Here is a 23,838-nt window from a genome sequence, read left to right as displayed (position 1 = left end):
GATTATGTCTCCCGATGGAGCTGTTTGGTCTTTCTTTCTTTCTTCTTCTGTTTCGGTTTGCTCGCCGTTATCACAAATGAAATGATATCGACGTTTATAGTTGGGACATCGACGGTGTATGGTTGTCTCATTCCGGTAGATGACAAGTGGACGGTGGTGAGCGTAGCATGATGGAAAGGGTAAAGACGGGAAAGAAAGGATCTAACGAACGGTGAGGAATCCAATGAGGTCAAACACAGTGTTGCAGTGTGACCATCATTATTTAGATTCCCACAAATAAGAGTTTTTTTCTTTTCTTACTTTAATGGAGTATATATACAAATATAACTAATTTATACATATAAGAGAAACCTTTAATTTAATTAATTTGAATGCTAAAACTAGAATAAACTGCTAGAAGAACTTTCAATACTGTATTTTTCTTTTTAAAAGTCAACAGTAATTAATAATATGAAGAAAGAAATCTTAATTTTTTTTTCCCTATAATCTTAATTCTTTTTTTTTTTCCTTTTTCTTTGGAGTAGGTAGGTAGTAGAAAAGATGAGCTTTCTCATGTTTTCTTTCTCATTTTTAATATTTGTAAAGTAAAGTTATATAGGAGTAATAATAATCTTTTAACTAATTGAGCCATCATCCTCGTTAATCACCACCCTTTGTCTTTTCTACTTTTTTTTATAAAATTATGTACACTCTTATTATAAAAAGTTTATAACGTGCGTGCACTAAACAAACAAGTTACTGATTATATTATTAACCCGAAATAATTACTATCAACGGTTAAGATAAATTCTTAAACGCTAATCGAACCGTTGGATGCATTTGGTGTCTTATATAGACTTGCCGTTTTTTTTTTTGTTTTTGGTTTCGATAATATCATTTTGAGGCAATTTTGAAAAATGTCTGCATTAGCTTTTTTAACACAAAATTTTTTTTGGCCTTTAACATTTTGGACATATGTATGTCCAAGTGGGGAGTGGGACGATCCTGAGAAGTGAGAACAGTAATAATGTTACAACGGAAAGTGAAAAAAAAAAACAGTCAGTTCCAAACAGTTAAGTAGGTAGGAGTAGGACTGGCCAAATCTATAAGAATGCAGTGTTCTTACATCAGATAATAGATTTTGTGGATCTTTCAGAATTTATAAAAAATTTCGTGACAGAATCTTATGGTACATTATGTTTTTTTTCTTTTTTCATCATTTCATGAGTCTGTTTTCGTAAGCACAAGAGCTTCTGAAGCATGCACATAGGATAGAAGTTTTAGATTATGTTGAGGTCATTGGATTGGACCACGTTCGTAAGAGACCTGGCCTTCTGGCCCAAATTTGATATGGTTTTTGGTAATCACTTTGTAGGGGTTTCCAATCTTTTATCGAGCTGGCCCAATTCAATTTTCTTTTTTAGCTATGAACACATAAGAAACCTGATTCAAACTGAAACTCACAATAACATTCCCTAGTTTTAGCTCATTTGTAGAAAAGAAACATTAGCCTTTACTTAGAAAATTAAAAACATCTTTTCCTATGAAACAAGAACAATTTTTAACTAAAGAAGATTATTTAGTAAGAGCCAAAATGTAATTCTAATTTAAATACATTGGAAGAAGACTCGGAAACCTTATACACTTTTACATTCTACTATTCTAATTACAGACAGATTTTTCTCCAAAGAAATAAGGACAAACATAATCTTGACTTGGATTCCAGAAAACTTCTCCAAATCTGTAGGAAAGAAGACCAGCAAGAACACTAATCAGTAGCAGACTCAGACTCTGATATCTCATCTTTGACAAAAACACATCATACATCCAAAAAAGCTTAAGACTCAAAGACTTCATCAGACACTTAGCACAAACGAAATTGAGAGATTTCATCAGACACTTAGCACAAACGAAATTGAGAGATTTGATCAATGTACATACCTTGCTTTAACCCCAAGAGCTTACGTCGTTTTGGTTGAGCAATATGTAACAGGGAAACTCTCCCCACCATAGCGACAAAATGATCTTATACAATCACACAAGACGAAGAAAGTACTTGAACTTTGATCATCCAAACCAGTTTCTGATAACATGAGAATATGCATAACAGATCATCACATCTAAGTATTATGCCCTGTAACCTTATAGGTCCTTCACAAATATAATTTATCAACAACAAAAGACTCAGATTCTAGCAAAAAAAAATTCATCATTATGAGCTCCAAATCCTTAATCTTCATCCTCCTAATTACAAATCCTTAAACTCGACCCTCCTAATCCCACTATTTAAACATTCCCAGGTCAAACAAATTATCCCATATTCCCTAAAACAGAATAAACTAGAATTGTACTAGATAATGTCCATCAATCAAAGAGCTACTCAGCTAGATTTGGACAAAGTATTAGATCAAAGCAAGCTCCTTTGAGTCTTTGACTCCCTTAAGATGATGAAAGCTAAAACTATATATGCATCACCCCAAATGCTCAATATCTTCTCTGATTCTATAAACGTGGATTAAACAGAACACACTCAGATTATATCCCACAAACCCAATAATCAAAACATGAACTTTCTATATACAATATTTTTTTTTTAAAAAGACCTTTACAATTAACAAATCAGAAAAATTCGAAAATTTGGTCACTCCAAATGAAGATGGTAGTAATTGTGATGAGTAACAATCGAAGAAGAAGAAGATGATCCATAACCATCATCATCGTCATCATCATCATCACGACCACCATCAAAATACAAAATCTCTGGAGGTGGAACACAGATATAGTTCCAGAACCAAAATACGAACCGACCCAATTGCTGAAGCGGGAAACAGCAAACGAGCTGTAACATCTCGCCGCTGCTGATTCGATCCGACGGCCGAATCAAGCGTAGTCGCTGAAAAATCTCAGCCGATAAATGAGCTACGGACATCACCGTGTCGCCCCGGAACACCATGTCTCTGCTGCACAAATCGTTCCCCTTATCTCACCAAAGCTTGGATTTTTTTTTTTCAACTTTTTTTTTCTTTGGCTTTCACAAATCACAATCAATCTCTTTGATTTGTCTCTGTGTGTGTGTTGTTAATACTATAGAAGCTGCGAGTAAAAGAAAACAAAAAGAAAAAGGTGGGATTTTTTATTCTTTTTCCATTAAAGATCAGATTTTTAAACCGATTCGGTTGAAATTCCAGTTTGGTTTAAATACGTTATTTTGTATGTAAATTAAAAACAAAACCATATCAAACCGAACGATTTAAGACCGGACCAAACCAGGATTAGAGACACTCTTGTTGTAGCTTTGACTCTTCATCGTTTCATCATCCTCTGTGAATTAGACAGTTGTCATAATCATCATCGCCCATAAGATGTGGGGGTTTCAATAGTTTAACACTTTATTATATTCTAGACACAATCAATATCATCTTGTTAGACACGATCGTTACACTTTATTTTATTTTATTTATGTATTTTGAACACGTATGAGAAGCCAAGACTAACTTTATAAAATCTTGACCATCCATTTTTATATTCAAAACACCCATTTACTTCTCTTACAAGAAACCATACCACAAACAAATATGACACGCCGGAGTAGACGAAAACTTAAACAATCCTATTACGGTTTTGATATCACCGTCGAAGAAACATTTGATATGATTTATATATGTATACTAAACATAAGAAACATTTGATATGATTTATCAAATTGTACAAAGGAAAGAGTCTAAACAGAGAGGGGAATTATATATTAAGATTTAAAGACATTCTATGTGATCTTTTTGTCTCTTTGAATCCTTCAAACAACAGCAAAAAAAGAACCAGCGAATTATGCTCTTATTACATTACATTTACAAGGTAACTTTACCAACAACAAACAGCAACATTAGGCTACAAACCTGCAATTTTGAAGGAAGAAGGAGACACGTTAAAACAAGAGAAAAGAGAAAAGAGTGAAGAAATGATTAAGATTAAAAAGGAAAAAAGGTTCCTTTACCTGCTCTGGTTTACTTCTTCGAGCTAAGTGCAGAGAGGACTTTTTTACCGTATGGATTGGTACGTAGAGATGGGATATGAAGCTTGATGGCATCAACCAAAAGACCATGCACGTTCCCCTGCAACAATATGATTTTTTAGAAACTGAATTAGAAAACAATCTGAAAATTATGGAACAATTGTGTTTTGGTTTATGTATACCTTGGATTGTCTAAGAGCTGCTTGGATGACATAGTTTCCATACGGATCAAGCATCACTTGATCTAGACGACCATAGTTTATCAGTTCTTTGATGATGCGAGCTCGGTGTTTGTCATCAGCTAGTTTCAGACACTTCTCAACAACATTGCTGCTACATTTCTGCATTGATAACTCTGTGTAGCTTCCTTCTAATTGCTCGAGGATTTTGAAGGTTGCCCATTGAAGTTGAAGCTCAAAGACATATTGAAGAACGTAGTTCCTGCAAAAATCAAGTTTTGCATCTCCCTTATTACAAGAACTAGATTGAAAGCTCAAAAGAGAGAGAGAGAGAGAGATCAAAAGCTATACCCAAAAGGGTCTTGGGAGAGGTATAGAGCATTGGACGCAATTTCAGATACTAATTGTTTCTTTTGTTCGCCTTCAGAATGGGCCAGACATTTTTGAAGAACACAACATCCATGTTTATCAGTTGCAAGGTCAACACAATGAGTAATTGCAGCTTCGAAAAGAAACTGAAGAGGAAAGAAAGTGGATTGAAGACTACAAATACCCAATTTTAATGCACTGATTTCTAATGAAACTTGTAAAAGAAAGTTGTTACCTTTCTGCAGTGAGGTAATAAATACTGCAAGCATCGCTGAACAACGTGATTACCGTTTACATTCTTTATCAAAGTCACAATGTCATGCTTCAAAGCAGAGATGATTATTGAAATCTCCTCTTGTCGCTTAACCGTTTCAACGATCTTTTGAACAGCTCTAGTCCTGTTAAAAATGACAATATTAGGTCAGGTAAAGAGCATAACAGAGATGTTCATATGGAACAAAATATTTTATGGTTTTACCCGTGCATATCGCAAGAGATTCTGATAAGCAGTCCTGGTTTTCTAGTTATGGAATGTACTATCCCTATCCTCTGCTTATCATTGCACACTTCGAGCAGCTTTTGGACCAGATAATTTCCGAATGGATCAATCATAAGCTCACTGATATAGTCAATGATCTCACTAAAGATGATCTCTATATCATTTCCATCATTCTCAGCAAATATTTTCTGCAAGAAGCGACAACCAAGCTGATCCTTCGCCAAGTAATATATCCTCCCCCTTGCCTCTGCAAGAGAGTTATACTTCTGAGGCTGCAGTGACAGATTTTTGAGGCTCATTGTGAGATCTTCATTAAGTTGATTCTGCAACCAAAGTCGTCCATCTTGTGAATCATCTCCAGCACCATACTTAATGACTTTAGCGGTGTTCAAACCGACCTGTGATTTCATCAAAATTTTCTCTGGATAGTACATCTTCCTTAACCCATCCATACTCCTCACTCTTTCATGACCATCTTCTCCATCCCAAAATAAGTTCCTGTTAGACTGTTCAGCTTGGCGATAATCAAAATGTTCCTGTCTTGGAGAAGTACGCATGCTCTGATTATTATTGTAAAGATGGAGGAAATGAGAGTTCATTGACGAATACTGTTCTTCTTGCAGTTTAAGCCTCTGCAAATTATCTTCTTCAATATTCCTCCAATTCATATGAGACTGATCGAACGGTGGATAATGAGACAGAGGCTGAGAGGGTGGCAGGTAATGCTGCGGCTGAGCAGGTGAGATCCCGGGGGAGTAATTAGGAAAACATCCAACTTGTTGCAGCTTCCTAAACATAAGCTGATCGAGTTTTCTTGAATCAAATTTGTCATAAACACTTGGAGAGTGGTAGGAAGGACTGTTAATGAACATAGGATAGGGAGATTCTGGAGTTTGATTTGGGAATCCAAAGTTTGAGTTTGACTCAGGAAAAGAAGTGGTAAATGAGCGGTCTTCAGGAACATACTGTTCTTGGAATTGATCCACCTTTTTGATAGGTTGTGATGACGATCTGCTGGAGCTCAAACATATAGGGAAATGGTTATAGTCATTTCCTGAAGTAACTTTTGGGATCTCACCAAGAAGCTTCTCTAATTCGTCACACTCTGGCTCATGTCTTCCTCGATCCATCTTGACTAATATATACACACACTCACCAAAGGGGAAAAAATGCAAACTTTCACCTCCAAAACTGTGATGATGATTCACACTAGACAACTGCAGCAAAAAGAAGAAAACAACATAAGCTTAAAACAGAATAAAGATCGTAGTGTCACAAGCTGGTTGTTCCTATTCCTGTTCAAGAAGACCTTATAAAAAAATATTAAAAAATCTTTCTTAAATACATCAAAAAGAACCAAGACATCGGGATAAGAATCCACCACTAATCAGCTCAGCAGCAACAAAACACTAATCTTTTTCTATTACTTTTTTTTTTTTTTTTGTCTCTTACTTCAAATCAAGAAAATACAAAAATCAAAAAATCACTGCAACAAAACATATGAACAAATTCACTATAAGCTGAATCACTCAGGAACACAATCGTACACATTTACATTGTGAGATCAAACACACTATATAACATATGATTTCATGAGTCTCATGAGACTCATGACCCAAACACAGAGCCAAATCGAACAAATCAGTAGATCAAAGTGTACGGACGATGAAAAAAGAGACAGAATCGAGTGTAAATCTATATGATCATACAAACAAAAGCTTAGAAAAGACAAAAAAAAAAAAAATACAAGTTTTTGAGAAAAGAGAAAAGAACCCAGATGATAATGTACGACGATCAGCGACGAAAAATCTGATCTTCACACATCTCCGATCAAATCTTCATGCTTTTTTTATTTTCTAGACGAAACCCACTAGCTAGAGAGAAAAAAAAAACACAAAATCTCAGTGACGACGATAATGAGATATATACAAAATTTTGTTCCCAGAGAGAGAGAGAGAGAGAACAATACCAGTGAGGTAGAAGAAGAAGAAGAAGCGGCATTAAACATATAAAATCTCAAGGGAAAAAAAAGGTGATGATGAAATAGGAGAAAAATATCTCACACACGCAAAGAAGAAGAAGAAGAAGAAGAAGAAGAGAGATTTAAAAACCAGAAAAAGGGCAAAAGATTAACAATTTTTTTTTACCCAAATAGGAAATAGAAAAGATAAAGAGAGAGAAATTAATGAAAAAATTTCCAGAGAAAAAATCAGAGGAAAAATGCAAAGAGAGTGCGAGAAAGAGAGAGAGAGAGAGAGAGAGAGAAATATATAGAGACGAGTGTTTATATTTGGTAGGCGGCGTGAAGAAGAAGGAGAAAAATTATACTTGTTGAATAAAATTGTTTTTTTGGTGGGATGTTGAATAAAATTGTTAAACAGCCTTTTAATTTCTTTTACTAACAAAAATTAATTTGATTTTTGTTATACAAAAAAAATCGGAACTTTGATTTATTTTTTATTTGTTTTTGGTTTATGAGAAGTGGAGAATTTAATTAAATTAAAATGGAAGAAAATAGTATATTTAAAAAGAAAAAAGAAGGGATGCATGGAAATGGAAAGGTCTTTTATGAAATTTGGTGACAAACTTATAAGTCTCTCTCTACCTTCTTTTGGTTACGTTTCTGTCCAATTTTTTTTATTTCTTTTCTTTGTGTGGTGGTTTTTTGATTAATGCTTCTGTTTTCTTCTCTCTCTCTCTGTATATTTATATTACGCGTTGTTGATTTTGTATGTATAGACGTGTTTTAAGTAACGTATGTTTCTCTACTAATTAATTATGGTCTACTCTTTTAATTTGTATCGTGTGTGATTAAAAGTTTATCTTCATTACCAAATTATCTTTTGTGGGTTTGCTATAGACTATAATGGTCGTGTATCGTTAACATAATTCATGTAGTTCGTACCAGTGCTTTTTTTTTAACGTAAAACAATTATGTAAGTCATACAAAGTATAATGTGTCTCTATTCATCCGTTTAAGGATAAAAAGAAACACTTTTTAGATTTGACTATCATGATTCAAGGGTTATAAATTAAGAAAATTATTATTTTTTTTAGTTTTTTACCCGTTATAAAATTGGTGAAAAAAATAAATAACTCGAATAAATGTGATATTTATTAGAAAAAATTTACATATATAAAGATACATCAAGTGATTTTGAAAGATGTGATGAGTATTCACCTTTTATTTGATGGTAAGTGTAAAATGAAAAATGGTTAAATTTTTTGATATATTATTTTTTTGTTTGCCTATAAGTTCAATATATGAATAATACATTGTTTATAATTATATATAATGAAAACATAAAGCTATTAGGAAAATGTATCTAGAACTTAATAGATTACAAACGTACTTAATACTAATTTATGCATACACGGGATATAAGTAACGTATGTTGTATCGTGATTAAAGTGATCTTCATAACCAAATTTTTTGTGGAAACTACAATAGTGGTGTATCATCATACATTCATACCAATGTTTTCTAACAATTGTGGAGGTGATACGAAGTAGTATATACTGTACGTCAGTTTAAGATTAAAAACAAAAAATTTCCATTTTTTCCACGACAAAAAAATGATATTTAAGTGAGCATCATGATTCAAGAGATACAAATGTGGCATTATAATATAATTATTTTTATATAGTTTTTACTATCGATAAATGACTCTGAAAGAAGTGATACTTGTATAGGATGTGTTATCACATCATCATACTTTTTTAAAAACTATTTAAATTTGTGATATATATTTTATCCTTTACCTAGGTATGCAAATGTAACTTCTTTTATTAACAACATGCATTGTATAATTTTATTAATTATTTATATGTAGAAGAAGAAAAGAAAGAGAAAAAAGTATATAACAAAACATGTCATTTAATTATTTTTGGTAGAAACAAAACATGTCATTTATAAGCTATAACTTAAACATTTTAAAATTTGTAGTATAAATGTATAATTATAGAGTTATAGTTGAAATGGATCGGATGAACTTTGCTAATTGTTAATACTTAATAGAAACCTACGTAATACTAATTTCCATCTCCATTCAACAAATATTTCTCCCGCTTTGTATTGCATTTGCAACCATTCAAACCATTTGTTTGGTATATTATGTTTGAATGTCTCGATTTCAATAAAATGACTCGTAACAAATTGCTACGCACTAATAAATCAAACGTTGAAAAGAAGTTTCTAGGAAGACTACTAAATTGTTGTCTTTTACCATAAATTCTTTATCAACTTGGAGCATCTTTACTTGTAGTGTTTCCCTCTTTTGAGTAATTTATGAAGAATTCAATATTTTTTTATATACTAATTTGTAAGTTCTAAGAAATAAAATAAAAATCGTAAACATCTCTAAAAATAGTACAGTAAACTCTTGAGAAAATCTTTTGTTTTTGTTAATTGCTTAAGAAAATTACTTAGGAATCTATATATATATCACTACACTACCCATTTTTTTGTGTTTTTCAAATATTAAATTATTCGAACCACAATATTCGAACTGACAGATACCTTTACAGTTGGTTAATTAGAGATATATCCTTCAAGTAAATATAAATTATTTAAAAATCAATCAAATCATTCAGCCGTCAAAAATATTTCAAGTTATTTAACAACAAAAATAAAAAAAAATTCTTTATCTTCTTAAAAAAGAAAAAAAAAATATAGCCAATGGTGACAAAGCTCACAACTGGAACCCTAATTTTGCATAGCTCACAGTGAGACAGTCTATCAAAATTTATTGCAAATTGCAATCAAACATCTTCTCCATTGTCACGTGATCTACAATCTACTAACAATGTTTAATGCAATTCTTCAGTTCTCAGATCACTTGTTTCGATCTTGAGAACACGACCAAACTATATGTTTGTGTGTACCCAAATCAGATTCTAACTCTATCATCAAGTCACGCCACAAGAAGAAGATAGAATTAAGAAGCATATAGTGCAATCGTACATTATTAAGTAATACTAGCTAGGTGTTTTAGATCGGACATTATTGAAGACTTAAGTGGTGGCTTTTGTCTCTTCACTCATTATAATTCTCATTGCTAATTTAGAAGCTATATATAATAACAGAACCGAAACGGGTTTGCTCCTGCAGGATCTACAATACATAATAAATCTTATAAATCACACTAGTTACGAGTAGAGTCGTTTAATTAGTAGAAAAACATGTGGCTTAAATCGTCTGATACCGATCTTTGCAAAAATAGTAATAACTTTACTTGCAGTTTTTGAAAGTGTGACTAAAACTTTGAAAATGTTTCAAAGACTGTAGAATTTTTGTTCTCATCAAAAAGACAAATACTCTTTTTGGTAGATTGAAAAAATAAACCAAAAGAAATTTCAATGAAGGTTACTAAAGTAGCTCTCTATCTCTCTCTCTCTCTCTTTCAGTTTGATTCATCATCAACTTTAAAACTCTAAATTTTGGTTTAGAAAAGAAAAAATATTATGAACAAACCAGAAAAAACAAAAGGTAATGAAAGAGTGAGTCAGAGTTATATAATGGAACCCACTCGTAGCTTTTAAAGTATGATTGACTTTGAAAAATTTGATCTTAGGAAAATTTTCTATCGTCGATTTTAATTACACTTTGTATAGATTGAAGAATAAACCAAAATAAGTTACAAGGCAATTACTAGGATCATCATTTACTATTTTTTCCTTTCTTCACTTTGCTATATATAGTTAACTTTGAAACTCAACAAATGTGGGTTTATATATTCAAAATAAAAATAAAATTATCAACAAAACCAAAGTAAAGATTATGATGAGGATTATAAGTTTAAGTAGTTAACGTTGATCTTAAAAGTCACTAAAATTTATTTTAGAAAATTCTCATCAATAGTTACTTAGTCGATCTATCTATAGTCAGGTAACTAACCAAATAGATTATCATGACTACGATTATCAGGTAGCTAGGCTCTAGCTATATCATGCACATTTTGAATGAGATTAACGAACAATTATTAAGATAATGGCTATTGGAAGCCACTAAAACAATCCCATAATTTTGTATATTGCTCATTTGCTTGTTGTTACTAATCAAATCAAATTTATATTGACCATTGCGAAGTGCAAACCATATAACTCTTCAGTGAAGTTATGATATTGAATGACTTGGTCTTTGAAACAGAGTACACAAAGCCAAATTATATGTTCTTTCAGGTCACTGGAAAAACATATAATTTACATCGGAATAAAAGATGTTTCAGATCATGAAATAAAGAACTAAGTCGTCGTGGCTTTTGCTTCTTCAGAGACTACTCTGTTCTCATTGCTAACTTAGAAGCCGTAACCTGAAATCAAGAGAGGGGATTTTAGAAGAATGAGTTGCAGGATTTGGAGGATTCAAGAAGAAGACCTAAGACAAACCTGAATTGCCCATAGGGTTTCCAGCAGGAGCTGCTGATTCAGGCTCCTTGATGTCCACAACAACACAATCAGACATCAAGAATGTCTTCGCCACAGATGAAGCATGCTCTAAGCAACATCTCACAACCTTGAATAAGAAATCACAAGTTAGCATCTGAAACAGCAGATATCAATATGTGAAAAAAAGTAAGCAACTTTGCTCACTTTTGTTGGATCAATGATTCCTGCAGCCATTAGATCTTCGTATTTGCCAGTTGCAGCGTTGTAACCGTGTTTTGGGTTGTCACTAGAGAGAACCTGTCAAAGGAAAAAAAAAAAGCCACTCACTTAGTTTCTATATCAAAGACTCAAACTTGCAATCCAGGGAGATTGATTACCTTCTCACTGACGACACTACCATTGACACCAGCGTTCTTGGCAATTAACTTCAGTGGGTAGCTCAATGCTTTCTTAACAATATCAGCTCCAACCTGGAGGTTAAGATGATTTGTAGAATGCCGTTATAACCCACAATCTCATCATTCATGTTTCTATTTCTGCTGTGCATCTCTTTTGGACTAACCTTTTCTTCATCGTTTGCTAGAGTCTCTTTAATGGCATCCACTTTCGATGCAAGTCTTAGCAGAGTGCATCCTCCTCCAACAACAATACCTTCTTCCACAGCAGCCTAATTTAAAGGTTCAACAGATTAGTGTCTACCATATGAATGAAACATATCAAGACTCTGCTTAGAGAGGATATTACCTTTGTCGCATTAAGAGCATCTTCAACTCTCAATTTCTTCTCCTTAAGCTCTGTCTCAGTTTGTGCTCCAACCTAAAGCGTACAAAACGTTCAGATCATTGTTATTTTCACAAAATTATGTTTTTTTGCATCAAGACATCAATGTGAACTTATAATCTCACCTGAATTACAGCAACACCACCTGATAGTTTAGCAATTCTCTCGTTAAGCTTTTCCTTCTCATAGTCTTGTTCAGCAGCCTATAAGAATCCCAAGAACTTCATATATCCGTAAGATAAGCAAATTTGTAGGGAATTTGTGTCTTTCAATGTACCTCGATAAGATTTTTGATTTGTTCAACTCTCTTCTTCACAACTTCTTCAGTACTTCCATCACCAACGATTGTCGTAGTGTCTTTTGTGAGAACCACTTTACCGGCATTACCCAAAACTTCTGGTCCAACTTTCTCCAACTGAAGTCCAACTTCTTCCCTAATCACAGTGGCTACAGCGAGGAAAACAAGCACCACAACTTTAAAGCTAAATATGATTTTCACATGAAGAAAATAGTATTATAAGACAGTTAGTATCTTAGTCTCACCTCCTGTAAGAGCAGCAATGTCATCAAGGTACTGGCTTTTCCTCTCTCCAAATCCAGGAGCTTTCAAAGCAGCAACCTTTATGGTACCACGAAGCTTGTTAACAACAAGAGTCGCTAATGGCTCTTGCTCAATATCTTCAGCAATAATCAAAAGCGGGTATCCACCTTTGATCGCATCTTCCAGAATGGTGATAATGTCTCTGGCATGTGTTATCTTTTTGTCAACGAGAAACAACTGTAAAAAACAGGAAGAGAGAAATAGTTAAAATCTCCAGCTGCTTTTGATCAGCTAATAGGATTTTTCTGATAGCAATATTAAGACCTTGCAGTTCTCGTATTCTGCAGACATTTTCTCACTGTCGGTGACAAAGTAAGGAGATATATAGCCACGATCAAATTGCATTCCTTCAACTACATAAAGGCTATTCTCAGCGCTTTTTCCTTCCTCGAGTGTGACAACACCTTTACGACCAACTCTTGCCATTGCTTCTGCAATCATATTGCCTACTTCGTAATTGTTTCCTGCACTAACCGCTGCAACATCTGCAAGTTCACTGTCTTCGACCTGCAATTCAGGACAGAGCTACAATCAAGAATCCTCTAAAGTACATGAATCTACGATCCAGAATCTGGTTCAGTCAAAGTTACCTCCTTAGACATTTTCTTCAACTCGGCGACAAGAGCCTTGGTGGTTTTCTCTATTCCTCTAGTAATCAAAACTGGATTTGCACCAGCAGCCACCACCTGCATATTTCAATTTACATCACATCACAACAACCAAACATTTATTTGATTCAATTCACAAAGAAAGAGCATAAAAGTACAAACCTTTACACCTTCAGCGATAAGACCTTGAGCAAGAACAACAGAAGTCGTTGTTCCATCACCAGCTAAGTCATTAGTCTTGGAAGCAGCTTGTCTCACTAGCTTAGCACCAATGTTCTCAACCGGATCCTCAAGCTCAACCTAACAAATAGCAAAAACATTTCAAATCTACAAAGCAATTGCACAACAGATTACACATTCGATACAACAGGAGATTGCTTTCAAATCTACAAAGCAATTACCTCTCTAGCCACTGTTACACCGTCATTTACAATTCTAGGAGAACCATATTTGCTCTCTAAAACAACATTCCTGCCTTTAGGACCTAGAGTAACCCCAACTAAATCCGCAAGTTTATTCACACCAGCCTGCACAATGAAATGATAATACGTTATTCAATAGTGAACCTAGAAAGCACAAAAACTCCGTAAAGTAGAAAAAGAAAAACAATCATTTGACTCACTTGAAGCTTCTTAATCGCAGTCCCGTCCTTATTGAAATGTAATTGCTTAGCCGCATAGATTTTGGGAAACCTTGCTTTCCTCTGAGCAATACTCTGACTCCTCCCAAAGGAGCTTGAAGAGATCGAAACAAAAGACGACAATTTATTCGAAGGAGGAGCCAACAAAGAAGAGCCCATTGAAGACGTTGCGCTAAAGGTTGAGGCCATAGTTTCTCACTCTCTGCAAAAACAAGAACAACAAACACATCAAAATCATTACTTTATTGTTTCATTGAGTCTAAACAATACCTTAAAACACAAACCAAATTAGAAGACTTTGTAATCATCGACACAAATCAAACAAGCGTATCTGAAAGCAATCAACTTTTACACCTATACTTGATTGAAATGAAAAACCAAAAAAAAAAAAAAAAGATATTAAACAAACACTTACTGAGAGAAGCGATCAAAGAGATGGATCAAAGGGTTTTAGCGACTCTGAGAGAGTTTCTTGTGAAGAAGAAATTCGATTTATGCGACTGTAAAGGTATGATTTTTATTAAATTTATTCGAAACTAAAGTGTATTTGGTTGCATAGTGCAAAACGGACTGGTGAAGTTCGAGGATCGCGTCTTCATAAGCTTTAGGTTAAACCTGAGCCGTTGGATTGATGAATTTAGGAAGAATCTCGAAATTTTAAACCCTAAACCCACCTACTCCTACTCTCTTTCACGTGCCAGCGAGTGAGGCTTCTTGTAACACTTTGATCATCTAATCATAATTTGACACGTGTTGATCATCCACATAACAGCAAATACGACATCGTTTCACTTGTCCTAAATGAACAAATATGCTCTGTTCTTCTCTCATATGCGAAACAAGTAACAGAGCAAATAACAGAACATAAGGTTTAAATTACAGAATCATAAGGACCAAAAACATGAATTAGGCACTTACACGAGTACAAACTCTAGATTCTCTATAGATTTTACCTGGCCGACACAAATAACCTTTGTTAGGAGCACAATGAGAATCCTCTGAACAAATACACAACCCTTCCAACGCACATCCTTGTTTCACAATCGTCACGTTTCCTTTCAAACCTAGAATCTGATCGGTCCATTGCGTAGAAAACAATCCTAAAGAATCAAATCTCTCTTTCACTTTCAAAAACGTGTTTGCGTTCTTGTACTTTCTAATCGCGCCATCAAACGCTAGGTTCCTATTCTTCCCCCAATGTGGTAACGCATTGTATTTAAACATCGCCATCTGCTCGATCTCTTCGATGTAATCCTCGTATAGACGCGGTACCAAGGGATCTTTTTTGTTTCTGTAGTAAGTTAGGTCAAAGTCTAAAGCTTTTTCCTCTTTCCCAAGAAAAGCAGTAGAGGATGTGACGTAACGGATGAGAATACCGTTGCTGCCTTCAAGGACGCATAGAGATTTAGGTTTGATCTTAACTAGTGCTTTGATGTCGTTGATGAAACTTTTGACACGAGTGAGAGGAACACTGAAGGTTGTTTGGTGAAAGAACTGGCCTTTGATCCGCGGATCCCACGGACAAGCAGTGATCAGTCCGTCATTACGACTGTCTAGACATGAACCGGAAGACATCATACGGTTTTGCATTCCGATGACCGGATAGCCTGTGAATATTATGCCTGCCCATAGAATTTTTGTGTAATGTTTTATCGAAACATTCAACAATGTATAAGCAAGTGAACAAATTAATTACCGTTGTTAGTCAAACCGTATGATATTGAAAACATAAACGACGAGACTAGCTCTGCTCTCATACACTTTATGTTTGCATCTTGGAGTGACTCGTCAATCTCCTCTTTATAACATAATCAACAAAGGTATATAAGAAAACATTATAACTATGCAAGATTAGTATATTAAGATCTTGAGAAATAAAGAATTCACCTAAGGATCTATCAGTGGCTAACGCTAGCGAGAGTTGTGAACGGAATGGGTAAAAATTGAACAAACCACTTCCGGAAGTGTTTACCGGAACGCGATCATCAATTCGATACACCACTTTGCCTTGGCTCGGTAACCATATGAAATCTGCAAACTCATGTTTTTCACCAAAAGTCACGGCTTGATCTCCGAAATCGGAGTCATCTATCATAACATACGTTAACGATCTCTTGAACATGGGTTGCAATTCGAAAGTGACTTGAGAGATAACACCAAGAACGCCTAGAGAAACTTTGGCTGCGCGAAATTCCTCGGGATCGTTAGCCTCGCTAAGAACCCGAACCTTCACATACCCATCAGAAGCCAAACCAGGACTCACCAATCTTATCTCGGTCACATAATCATGAACCGCACTTCCTTTACCCCAAAGTGAACTTCCATGAGCACCTGTCCCCATCAATCCTCCAACCGTAAGTCCCCACCAATACGGTGCATATGGCAAAGCCAGGTCCAACTTAGCTGCTTCTTCGATCAGCTGCCTTAGCGTCACGCCGCTCTCAACCGTCAACGTCTTGGCCTCCCGGTTGGTCCGCACCACATTATTCAAGAACTTGGTGCTTATGAGAACCCCGTCTTTGCCGTCAGTGCAAACCAGTTTCGGGAGACTATGAGAGTACCGAGTCACGACCCGCATCTTTTGGCCAGCTCTAGTGGCGGCAGCCACCACAGATACCAGCTCTTCCTCGGTCCTTGGGTACTCCACCTTAGCTGCTTGGCATATAGAACGGTCAGGAAAGGACCCGTACGAGTTCGTCACCGTGCAAATTGTGTTTCCGGACTCACACTTGACAGGATCATCCGGTGGAGTTGAGGAAGCAAATGTGAAAAGGCAAAAGATCAAACTTAGCCAAAACGCCATTTTGTAAAAGAAACCTTTCGATAATAATTGCAATGGAAATGTTTGTTCATCCTCTCATTTTTTCTATATTTCTTATAAGTTATAATGTATCGTCACATCAATGTGATACACATGGTTTATCAAATGGATATTAATAGCCACCTGAAAAATTCACCAAAAAAAAGAGGAAGAAGAGGAAGAATTAAAATCATTAAATGAAAGTTTCATCAGGGGGCAACTTGTGGACATGGGACATAGCTATATTACTGATGCTTGTATATATCAAGTCTTTAGAACAAAATATGAGATTTTGTGACTCACATTACTTGCTTACTATATTAGAAAAAGATACGAGATTTGACTCACCATATATTAAAATTGATCCAAGTCTTCTTAAAAAAACGATTTTTTAGAATACTTATTAGGTAAATTAAATAATATGGTTTCTTGGTTGGGGGTATACACTATTCTGAAAAAATTGAAATTTACCATAAACTTCATAGCTCATCACAAGTTCACATTATGACGCAGACGAGGGACAGCTTGTAGGTCTATATTCGTTAGGCTTTCATTACCTTACTTTTTCGGTTGGTCAAGATATTACTCTTTGTATTAATTAGCAATGGTGTTCGTTTGGTCGGATAATTAAACACAAATAACTAGCTACTATTAACCACAAACATATCAAATTCTGAAAAAGGCAAACTTTGGTGTGTCCAAAGTCCAAACCAACAAATCCCGACCATTAGTTTTCCTGTTTCTTAACACACCAAAATTTTGCCGCATGTGTTTCTCTCCATATCTCCATGGTCGTAAGATAGTTTTGTCAAAAAAGTCGTGTATGGAATTATCAAAGCCTATTAAATCAACTAACCACACAAAATGTTTGTAGTTTACATGATCTAAGCATCAACGGTTACATATTTTTTTGTGCCTAACCAAAAAGAGGTAAAACTATGTTTGTATTTCTCTATGCGTAGTGTGACCTATCTAGTTTTTATCTTCTTTCATTGTGTGTGTGTGTTTTTATCTAGTCGTTGACCAAGGAAATAGTACTAGTAACTTATTAATTTTCTTAGTCAATTCTGTGACCATATTCTGTAAATTAAGTGGATCCCTAATAGTTATATTATCTCTCTTTAGATTGATCTATTTGCCAAAATAAGAAAAATATGATTCATATTCTCATTTATGTGTTTGCTATACCGTATAAAACTTTGAATAAGCAAATCTTAGGAGTAATTCAAAACCGATATTTAATCAAGTACATTATTAAGAGTCTTCTAAAAAAAACAGAAAAAAACACTCAGTTACAATGTGACAAAGGTTCAAAAACTCTGTATTTCACTAGAAGAAGAAAATTCACAAACCTTTGTATCTCTCTTAATCTGTATTTAGTCAACAAAATACACATAACACAATCTACTTTCCACTTTTCAAATTGTATATTAAGGGAAAAAGAAAAAGAAAAAAAAAACCAAGTGATCAATTACAATATGAATTAGCATCATCTTAAATAACATTCTTCACCACTTCAACCTTCTTCGGTTCTTCAAGTTTCTTCAATCCATTCTTAGGCATTTCGTCGATAATGGTAATTACTGCTTTCTGAACAGTTGGGACGAGTAAGGCCTCTTCTTCTGTGGCCTGAAGAGGCTCCAAAGAATCTACAATGTCCCGCATCAAAGGTCGAGCCTTCGGGTTTCTGTTAAGGCAATGGTAAGCTAGCATTGCAGCCTTTTGAACCGCTTTTACCGGGTATTCACAGTTCATTCTTGGGTCTACTATGTTCAAGACTTTCTTCTTCTCCTTCAACAATGGAAGAGCCCAATCTATGAGGTTTTGCTCACGAGTAGGCCGTGACTTGTCTAATGATTTTCTTCCTGTTAGAAGCTCTAACAGAACTACACCGAAGCTATATACATCACTTCCCGGTGTCAAATGACCTATCACCAAGACATATAATCAGAAAGAATCCAAATGCAACAAACTCATTGTGTTGTCCTTTAAGCTTTATATAGCTAAAAATGTCAAACTTAGGAAAATTATATTTCAAAGAGCTGAAGTAGAAGCTGTAACAAGATACACATTACATTCTAAAATAGTTTAGTTTGCAAGTTTGGCAGACTTTTTTTGTTTTTTGTCGACGTTTGGCAGACTATATTACTTACCTGTCATGATGTATTCAGGAGCTGCATAACCATAAGTACCCATTATGCGAGTGGAAACATGTGATTTATCTCCTACAGGACCGTCTTTAGCAAGTCCAAAGTCAGATAATTTGGCATTGTATTCCTGTTACAACAGCAAGATGAAACCTCCACAATTGTATCAATAGAAAAGAGAAGACCTAATGTGATGTAATACTACTATCACAACTAGTACTAACCATATCTAGAAGAATGTTGGAGGTTTTGAAATCGCGATAAATGACGGGTTTCTTTGCTTCGTGTAGAAAGGCAAGTCCTTTTGCTGCTCCAAAAGCAATCTTCATTCTAATTGCCCATGACAGAGGAAGTAACACTCCTACCAAGTAATACACATAGCTCAGACTTCCTTATCCATTCAAGATTAATGTCCAACAAGAAGAAAAATGACTGTAAGAACTCTAAAACTCACTTGAGAAAAGATTATTCTCCACGCTACCACGAGCCATGTACTCGTAAATTAGCACCCTGTGAGTATCCTCACAGCAATAACCAATCAATTTCACTAAGTTTGGATGTGAAAGCTGCCCCAAGAATATCACCTCTGCCTAAACACAACATCGAGACAACATAAAAGAATTTCAAACCATTCTCGCCTCGATTGGAGTCTTAGAGACCGCTGCAAACTGTTATAGAGCTATGAATAAAGCTTAATCAAGAACTCTACTTGACTCCACATGATCAGATCTATCCACATTCCTTAGGTTGAAAAGATTTATAATAGGTTGAGAAACTTGGGAGACAAGCAAAAGACAGAGAGAGACTGACCAGCCATTCTCTGTGACCCTGAAAGCTATTATCTCCGTCGTGCACTTTAACGGCAACAGGAAGTGGTTGAGGAACATCTTGATCACCCAAATCCTCTTTTATGAAACCTTTGTAAACACTTCCGAAACCACCACCACCAAGAACTCTGTCTTGTCTGAAATTACCTGTAATGTTCTTAAGCTCATCGTATGTGAAAGCTATAAGAGGATTAGTTGCTGAGTCACGCCTTAGATCCTCAACTTCTTTTGGGTTTGATGGCAGCTTTTGAGCTTCCTTAATATATTTATCTTCTACTGTTGGACTCTGTTCTTTTGGTGACTCTACAAAGAGATTAAGAAACCAAATGTTTCATTAGTTCTTGATTTTATGAAAACTGAACTGAAGACTATGTGAATTGATTGGTTTAATAGAATATTCTTCTAGGGGGTCTAAAAATCCAAGAACATAGAATAATATGATTAAAAAATGAGACTTTGACCAATTTAGAAGAAAACAAAAACAGAGAAAGAGAGAGAGATGAAATGAAACGGAAGACTATATAGCAAGAAAGAATCAGTAAGTCAAAAATCTCAACAAATGAGTCCAAACTTATAGAATAGAGAGAAAACGAATCTAAGTTTATCCCAAATAAAACCCAAAACTTAAACTAATTTAAAAACAAGTTTTAGAAACCCAAAAAGAGGAATATGAAAACAGAACATAATCATCAGAATAAATCAAGAAAAGTAAAAAAGAATAAATCCATTGAATAAAAATTAGGCAATTAACCGACAGATATTTCTAAGTTTTGCCAAAACAGTAACATTAAAAAAAAGTAACAAGAAAGGAAAAAGAGAGAAGAGAAACCTGATTTAGCGTTAGCAGAGACTCTGTGGTTTAAGGGCTCAAAGCTACACCAACAGTTACCCATTATATTCCCAAACCAACACACGCAGAGAGATAGAACAAATATAGATAGATTACTATATATATATATATATATTGTAAAAATGAAAAAATGAAACAAACTTTATTATGTAAGTTACGAATTCATGCCCATTAAAGAAAACACCAGCTCTCAATTTCTCTTCTTGTTAGGAGTTTTTCTTTTTCTTGGGGTTTCTTTCTTTCTCTTTTCTTCCCAAGAACCACCAAAAGGTAAAGACTTAAAAGAGATGATGAAAGAGAGAGACACAGAGACTAAGGAAATGGTTTTGTTTTCTCCTATTAGAGAGAGAGAGAGAGAGAGAGGAGAGATTCGTCGGGGGCAATGATGGGTATGAGGGAGAGGTATGAGGTGGGAGAGAAAGAGGTCTTTGGCTATGGCGGAGATGGACCCTACTCTCTCTCTCTCTCTCTCTCTCTCTTTCTTTCTCTTTTTCCACTGACAAATCAAAACAGAAACTCTCTCTCTCTCTCTCAATTCAGAAGAGAAAAAGAACAAAACCCGATAAAGACATCAGTCTACTTTGGTCTGCTTTTCTTTTGGTTCTTCCGGTTCGGTCTGGTCCAGTCCGGTTTAAAATCTCTCTGGTTTAGTTTCCCATAACCAATTTCTAATCTCTTTCGATTTTTACTCAATAACTTCAATATTAATCCTCGAACACTTATTAGCTATTTGTTAGAAAAGAAAAGATAGAATCAACACACTTTGGTTAACTTCAATATTTGATTGAACCAAGGACAAATTATCAAATCCAAAATTATACCAAGAACACCATTCTCTAACCAATAAATTGTTTATGTTTTTTTTGTTCGTTTGTTTGGTTTAATAATAGTGCGCATGAAAGAAGCGCATTTTGAGACCACATTTTTGTTCCTTCGCTTTTTTTTTTTTTTTTTTTTGTATTTTCCTTTTTTATATTTTTGGTTCTAAGCTTTCCTTTTTGTCTAAGCGTGCGTCTTTGCCTTTTTCCAATTCTTTCTTATTGTCCTTTATATAAAAAAAAAATATGTTTTATCGATTTTATGTTCACATTTCCTTTTTATTAATCAAACACAACTATAATATGTTGATGACGTGTTAGTGCATAATCTTACCAAAGTAGCTCAACATTTTTATATTCGACTAATTTCAACAAAAACAGATGTGCTCATTGGTCATTTACCCATTACTAGTGATTTACTCACAAACAGAGCTGTCGACGAACTTATTTTTCCTTTGATAAATAATAAGAAAATCCCAATCCATTATTATATCTAAACTTTTACTACTATGCATTAGGCTTTCCAAGATTTATTTATTTATCAATTATCATATCTCTCTCTCTCTCTCTCTCTTTAAACAACAGCAAATGAACTTGAAAATATGTAACAGTTTGAAAACTGTAATAGTTATTGTGTAAATGTTATACGTAAACCAAAAAATAATAATAGACTGGTTATAGCGATTTGCACTATTACATAACGATTATAGATTTTCCATTGTCAAACAAAAGAAAATTATGCAGTAAACACTATTACCCTCGTACGTAGAATTGGAAAACGAGATTAGTGGATGAACTAATATATATAATTAGATGAAAAATATCCTATAGACACCTTACCTAACATTACTAATATATACACTTATTAACTACAGTCAGTATTATTAAAATATACAAACGCACAAGAATCTTCAAGATTAATGTTCCACTTAAAATCCAACCTATATAATTTTTCCTTATATGTCATCACGCACATTACTCTTTTAGTAGTATTTATTATCGCTTATTATTGTATACGTGAAATCCGTTCCATCTATGTTATTATACACAGATCATATGTTGTAAGTTGTAACGTTATGATTGTATATTTTTTTGAATAAGTGAAGCTGAAGTTATTAGGTTCTTTTTTTATTCGAATTAATACTACTATAGTATTGTATTTTAAGTTTACTCATGTTGAAATGCACGAAATACAAAATTTGTGTGTGAAAACAATTAATCAAACGTGTGCGGGTGATCTAATAAGTGGTAGAAAAAGTTGATTCAACAAGAGGATATAATTAAATTCAACACACCCACTACTACTAGTTTGTTTCTTGGATCCCATTTCTTATCTCCTTCTCCAGGTGTTAGCTCGTCAGGCTTGACATTTCTTTTTCCATTATTTCACATTTTTCTTGTTTGTTTTAACATATATTTATTCTCAACTAATCGAAAATTTTCTAAATTCTTTTAGGTTACAGAAGATACAAAAAAAGGTTCTATGATTCGTTGATGTAAAAGTTGATAATAGATCATTCCACACCCACTTGTTTCTTTTTATCGCTTTCTATTTTTTCTCCTTAACTAAGAAGAAGTCTCCTAAAGATATTCCTAAACAATAATCTGTCTTATACTCCTTTAGTAAAGGAGACTAATTCTTTACATTTGAATCACGGAACGCCACTTAGGACCACCATATATGTAAAACTGTTTGAGCATAAAAAGAAATCAAACTACTATATAAGTTTTATTTTTAAGAGACCATAACAAATAAAAGAATAGTAAATTATATCTGAGTTACTTAAAAAAAAAGTTAACCATATAAAAATTTAGATTTCTTGATCAACCAAGGATTTTCTTGTCGGGTAAGAAGCAATAACATAATCTTTAGTATCAGAAAAAAAAAAGAGACAATAATATAACTTGCATCTTACGGTTACTGTTCTCGTATATTAAGGATTGAAATGATGAACATTTCCCGTGGATTGTGCGTAATACCAGCCAAGAATATCAAGAAAATTAACATTTCAGATATGTCAATTGTTCAACCAAGCCGGTGAGGCGGTGGCTCTCTACGAAACTTAATTAGCAATATGAACAGTTATACTATTGCAAACTTTATGTTTTAAGAAAGACTGAATCTTATGGAAATGCATCATCAACGGTCAAAATGTTATCACTGATAAAATACTATTAATTTTTGCAAGTGTCAAATTGACGTCATGTTGACTTGTTGAGTGCATAGAATGTTTCGTTTAGGGGCGGCAAACCAGAGTTGATCAGATAAGTCCAAATCTCAACCTAAACAACAATCCAATAAATGAAGATTTTGAAATTGTAAGAAACATCCAAATCTGAAGTCT

General features: G+C 34.3%; 5 protein-coding genes across 7 annotated transcripts; all 5 read right to left on the bottom strand.

Moving 5' to 3' along the window:
- Positions 1-1,535: 1,535 nt before the first annotated feature.
- On the bottom strand, positions 1,536-3,046 carry LOC17877319. Its single transcript, XM_006281306.2, has 2 exons — positions 1,921-3,046; positions 1,536-1,720 (listed from the first exon to the last, which is right to left on the bottom strand). The coding sequence occupies exon 1, from the start codon at positions 2,930-2,932 to the stop codon at positions 2,621-2,623; it is 312 nt and encodes a 103-aa protein (XP_006281368.1). The 5' UTR covers positions 2,933-3,046; the 3' UTR covers positions 1,536-1,720; positions 1,921-2,620.
- Positions 3,047-3,643: 597 nt separating this feature from the next.
- LOC17874591 (pumilio homolog 12) lies at positions 3,644-7,045 on the bottom strand. 2 transcript variants are annotated; one of them, XM_006279697.2, is made up of 8 exons: positions 7,005-7,045; positions 6,809-6,909; positions 5,015-6,252; positions 4,772-4,934; positions 4,519-4,682; positions 4,171-4,429; positions 3,971-4,088; positions 3,644-3,872 (listed from the first exon to the last, which is right to left on the bottom strand). In XM_006279697.2, the coding sequence occupies exons 3-7, from the start codon at positions 6,163-6,165 to the stop codon at positions 3,981-3,983; spliced, it is 1,845 nt and encodes a 614-aa protein (XP_006279759.1). In that variant the 5' UTR covers positions 6,166-6,252; positions 6,809-6,909; positions 7,005-7,045; the 3' UTR covers positions 3,644-3,872; positions 3,971-3,980. The 2 variants fall into 2 exon arrangements, with proteins under 2 accessions (XP_006279759.1, XP_023644909.1); XM_023789141.1 differs by having other exon boundaries at positions 6,809-6,905; positions 7,005-7,024.
- A 4,076-nt stretch (positions 7,046-11,121) lies between these two features.
- On the bottom strand, positions 11,122-14,577 carry LOC17874905 (chaperonin 60 subunit beta 3, chloroplastic). Of its 2 annotated transcripts, none has more exons than XM_006280153.2 (15): positions 14,467-14,577; positions 14,034-14,253; positions 13,813-13,938; positions 13,574-13,711; positions 13,394-13,489; positions 13,068-13,310; positions 12,746-12,980; positions 12,480-12,649; positions 12,328-12,405; positions 12,167-12,238; positions 11,985-12,089; positions 11,800-11,892; positions 11,627-11,719; positions 11,423-11,549; positions 11,122-11,346 (listed from the first exon to the last, which is right to left on the bottom strand). In XM_006280153.2, the coding sequence occupies exons 2-15, from the start codon at positions 14,238-14,240 to the stop codon at positions 11,333-11,335; spliced, it is 1,797 nt and encodes a 598-aa protein (XP_006280215.1). In that variant the 5' UTR covers positions 14,241-14,253; positions 14,467-14,577; the 3' UTR covers positions 11,122-11,332. The 2 variants fall into 2 exon arrangements, with proteins under 2 accessions (XP_006280215.1, XP_023644938.1); XM_023789170.1 differs by lacking the exon at positions 14,467-14,577 and adding an exon at positions 14,336-14,354.
- Positions 14,578-14,957: 380 nt separating this feature from the next.
- LOC17876581 (probable L-gulonolactone oxidase 4) lies at positions 14,958-16,854 on the bottom strand. Its single transcript, XM_006280172.1, has 3 exons — positions 15,939-16,854; positions 15,748-15,849; positions 14,958-15,673 (listed from the first exon to the last, which is right to left on the bottom strand). The coding sequence occupies exons 1-3, from the start codon at positions 16,852-16,854 to the stop codon at positions 14,958-14,960; spliced, it is 1,734 nt and encodes a 577-aa protein (XP_006280234.1).
- Positions 16,855-18,158: 1,304 nt separating this feature from the next.
- LOC17875625 (probable serine/threonine-protein kinase PBL16) lies at positions 18,159-21,193 on the bottom strand. The gene is made up of 6 exons (XM_006281699.2): positions 20,655-21,193; positions 19,809-20,128; positions 19,453-19,588; positions 19,223-19,359; positions 19,005-19,128; positions 18,159-18,779 (listed from the first exon to the last, which is right to left on the bottom strand). Exons 1-6 carry the CDS (start codon positions 20,716-20,718, stop codon positions 18,346-18,348), a joined length of 1,215 nt encoding a protein of 404 aa, XP_006281761.1. The 5' UTR covers positions 20,719-21,193; the 3' UTR covers positions 18,159-18,345.
- Positions 21,194-23,838: the final 2,645 nt, after the last annotated feature.

The sequence above is a fragment of the Capsella rubella genome, unplaced genomic scaffold (genome assembly GCF_000375325.1).
Source record: "Capsella rubella cultivar Monte Gargano unplaced genomic scaffold, Caprub1_0 scaffold_8, whole genome shotgun sequence".
Taxonomy (NCBI): Eukaryota; Viridiplantae; Streptophyta; class Magnoliopsida; order Brassicales; family Brassicaceae; genus Capsella; species Capsella rubella.
Note: the sequence above shows the minus strand (reverse complement) of the source record. Positions and strands in the feature narration are given on the sequence as shown.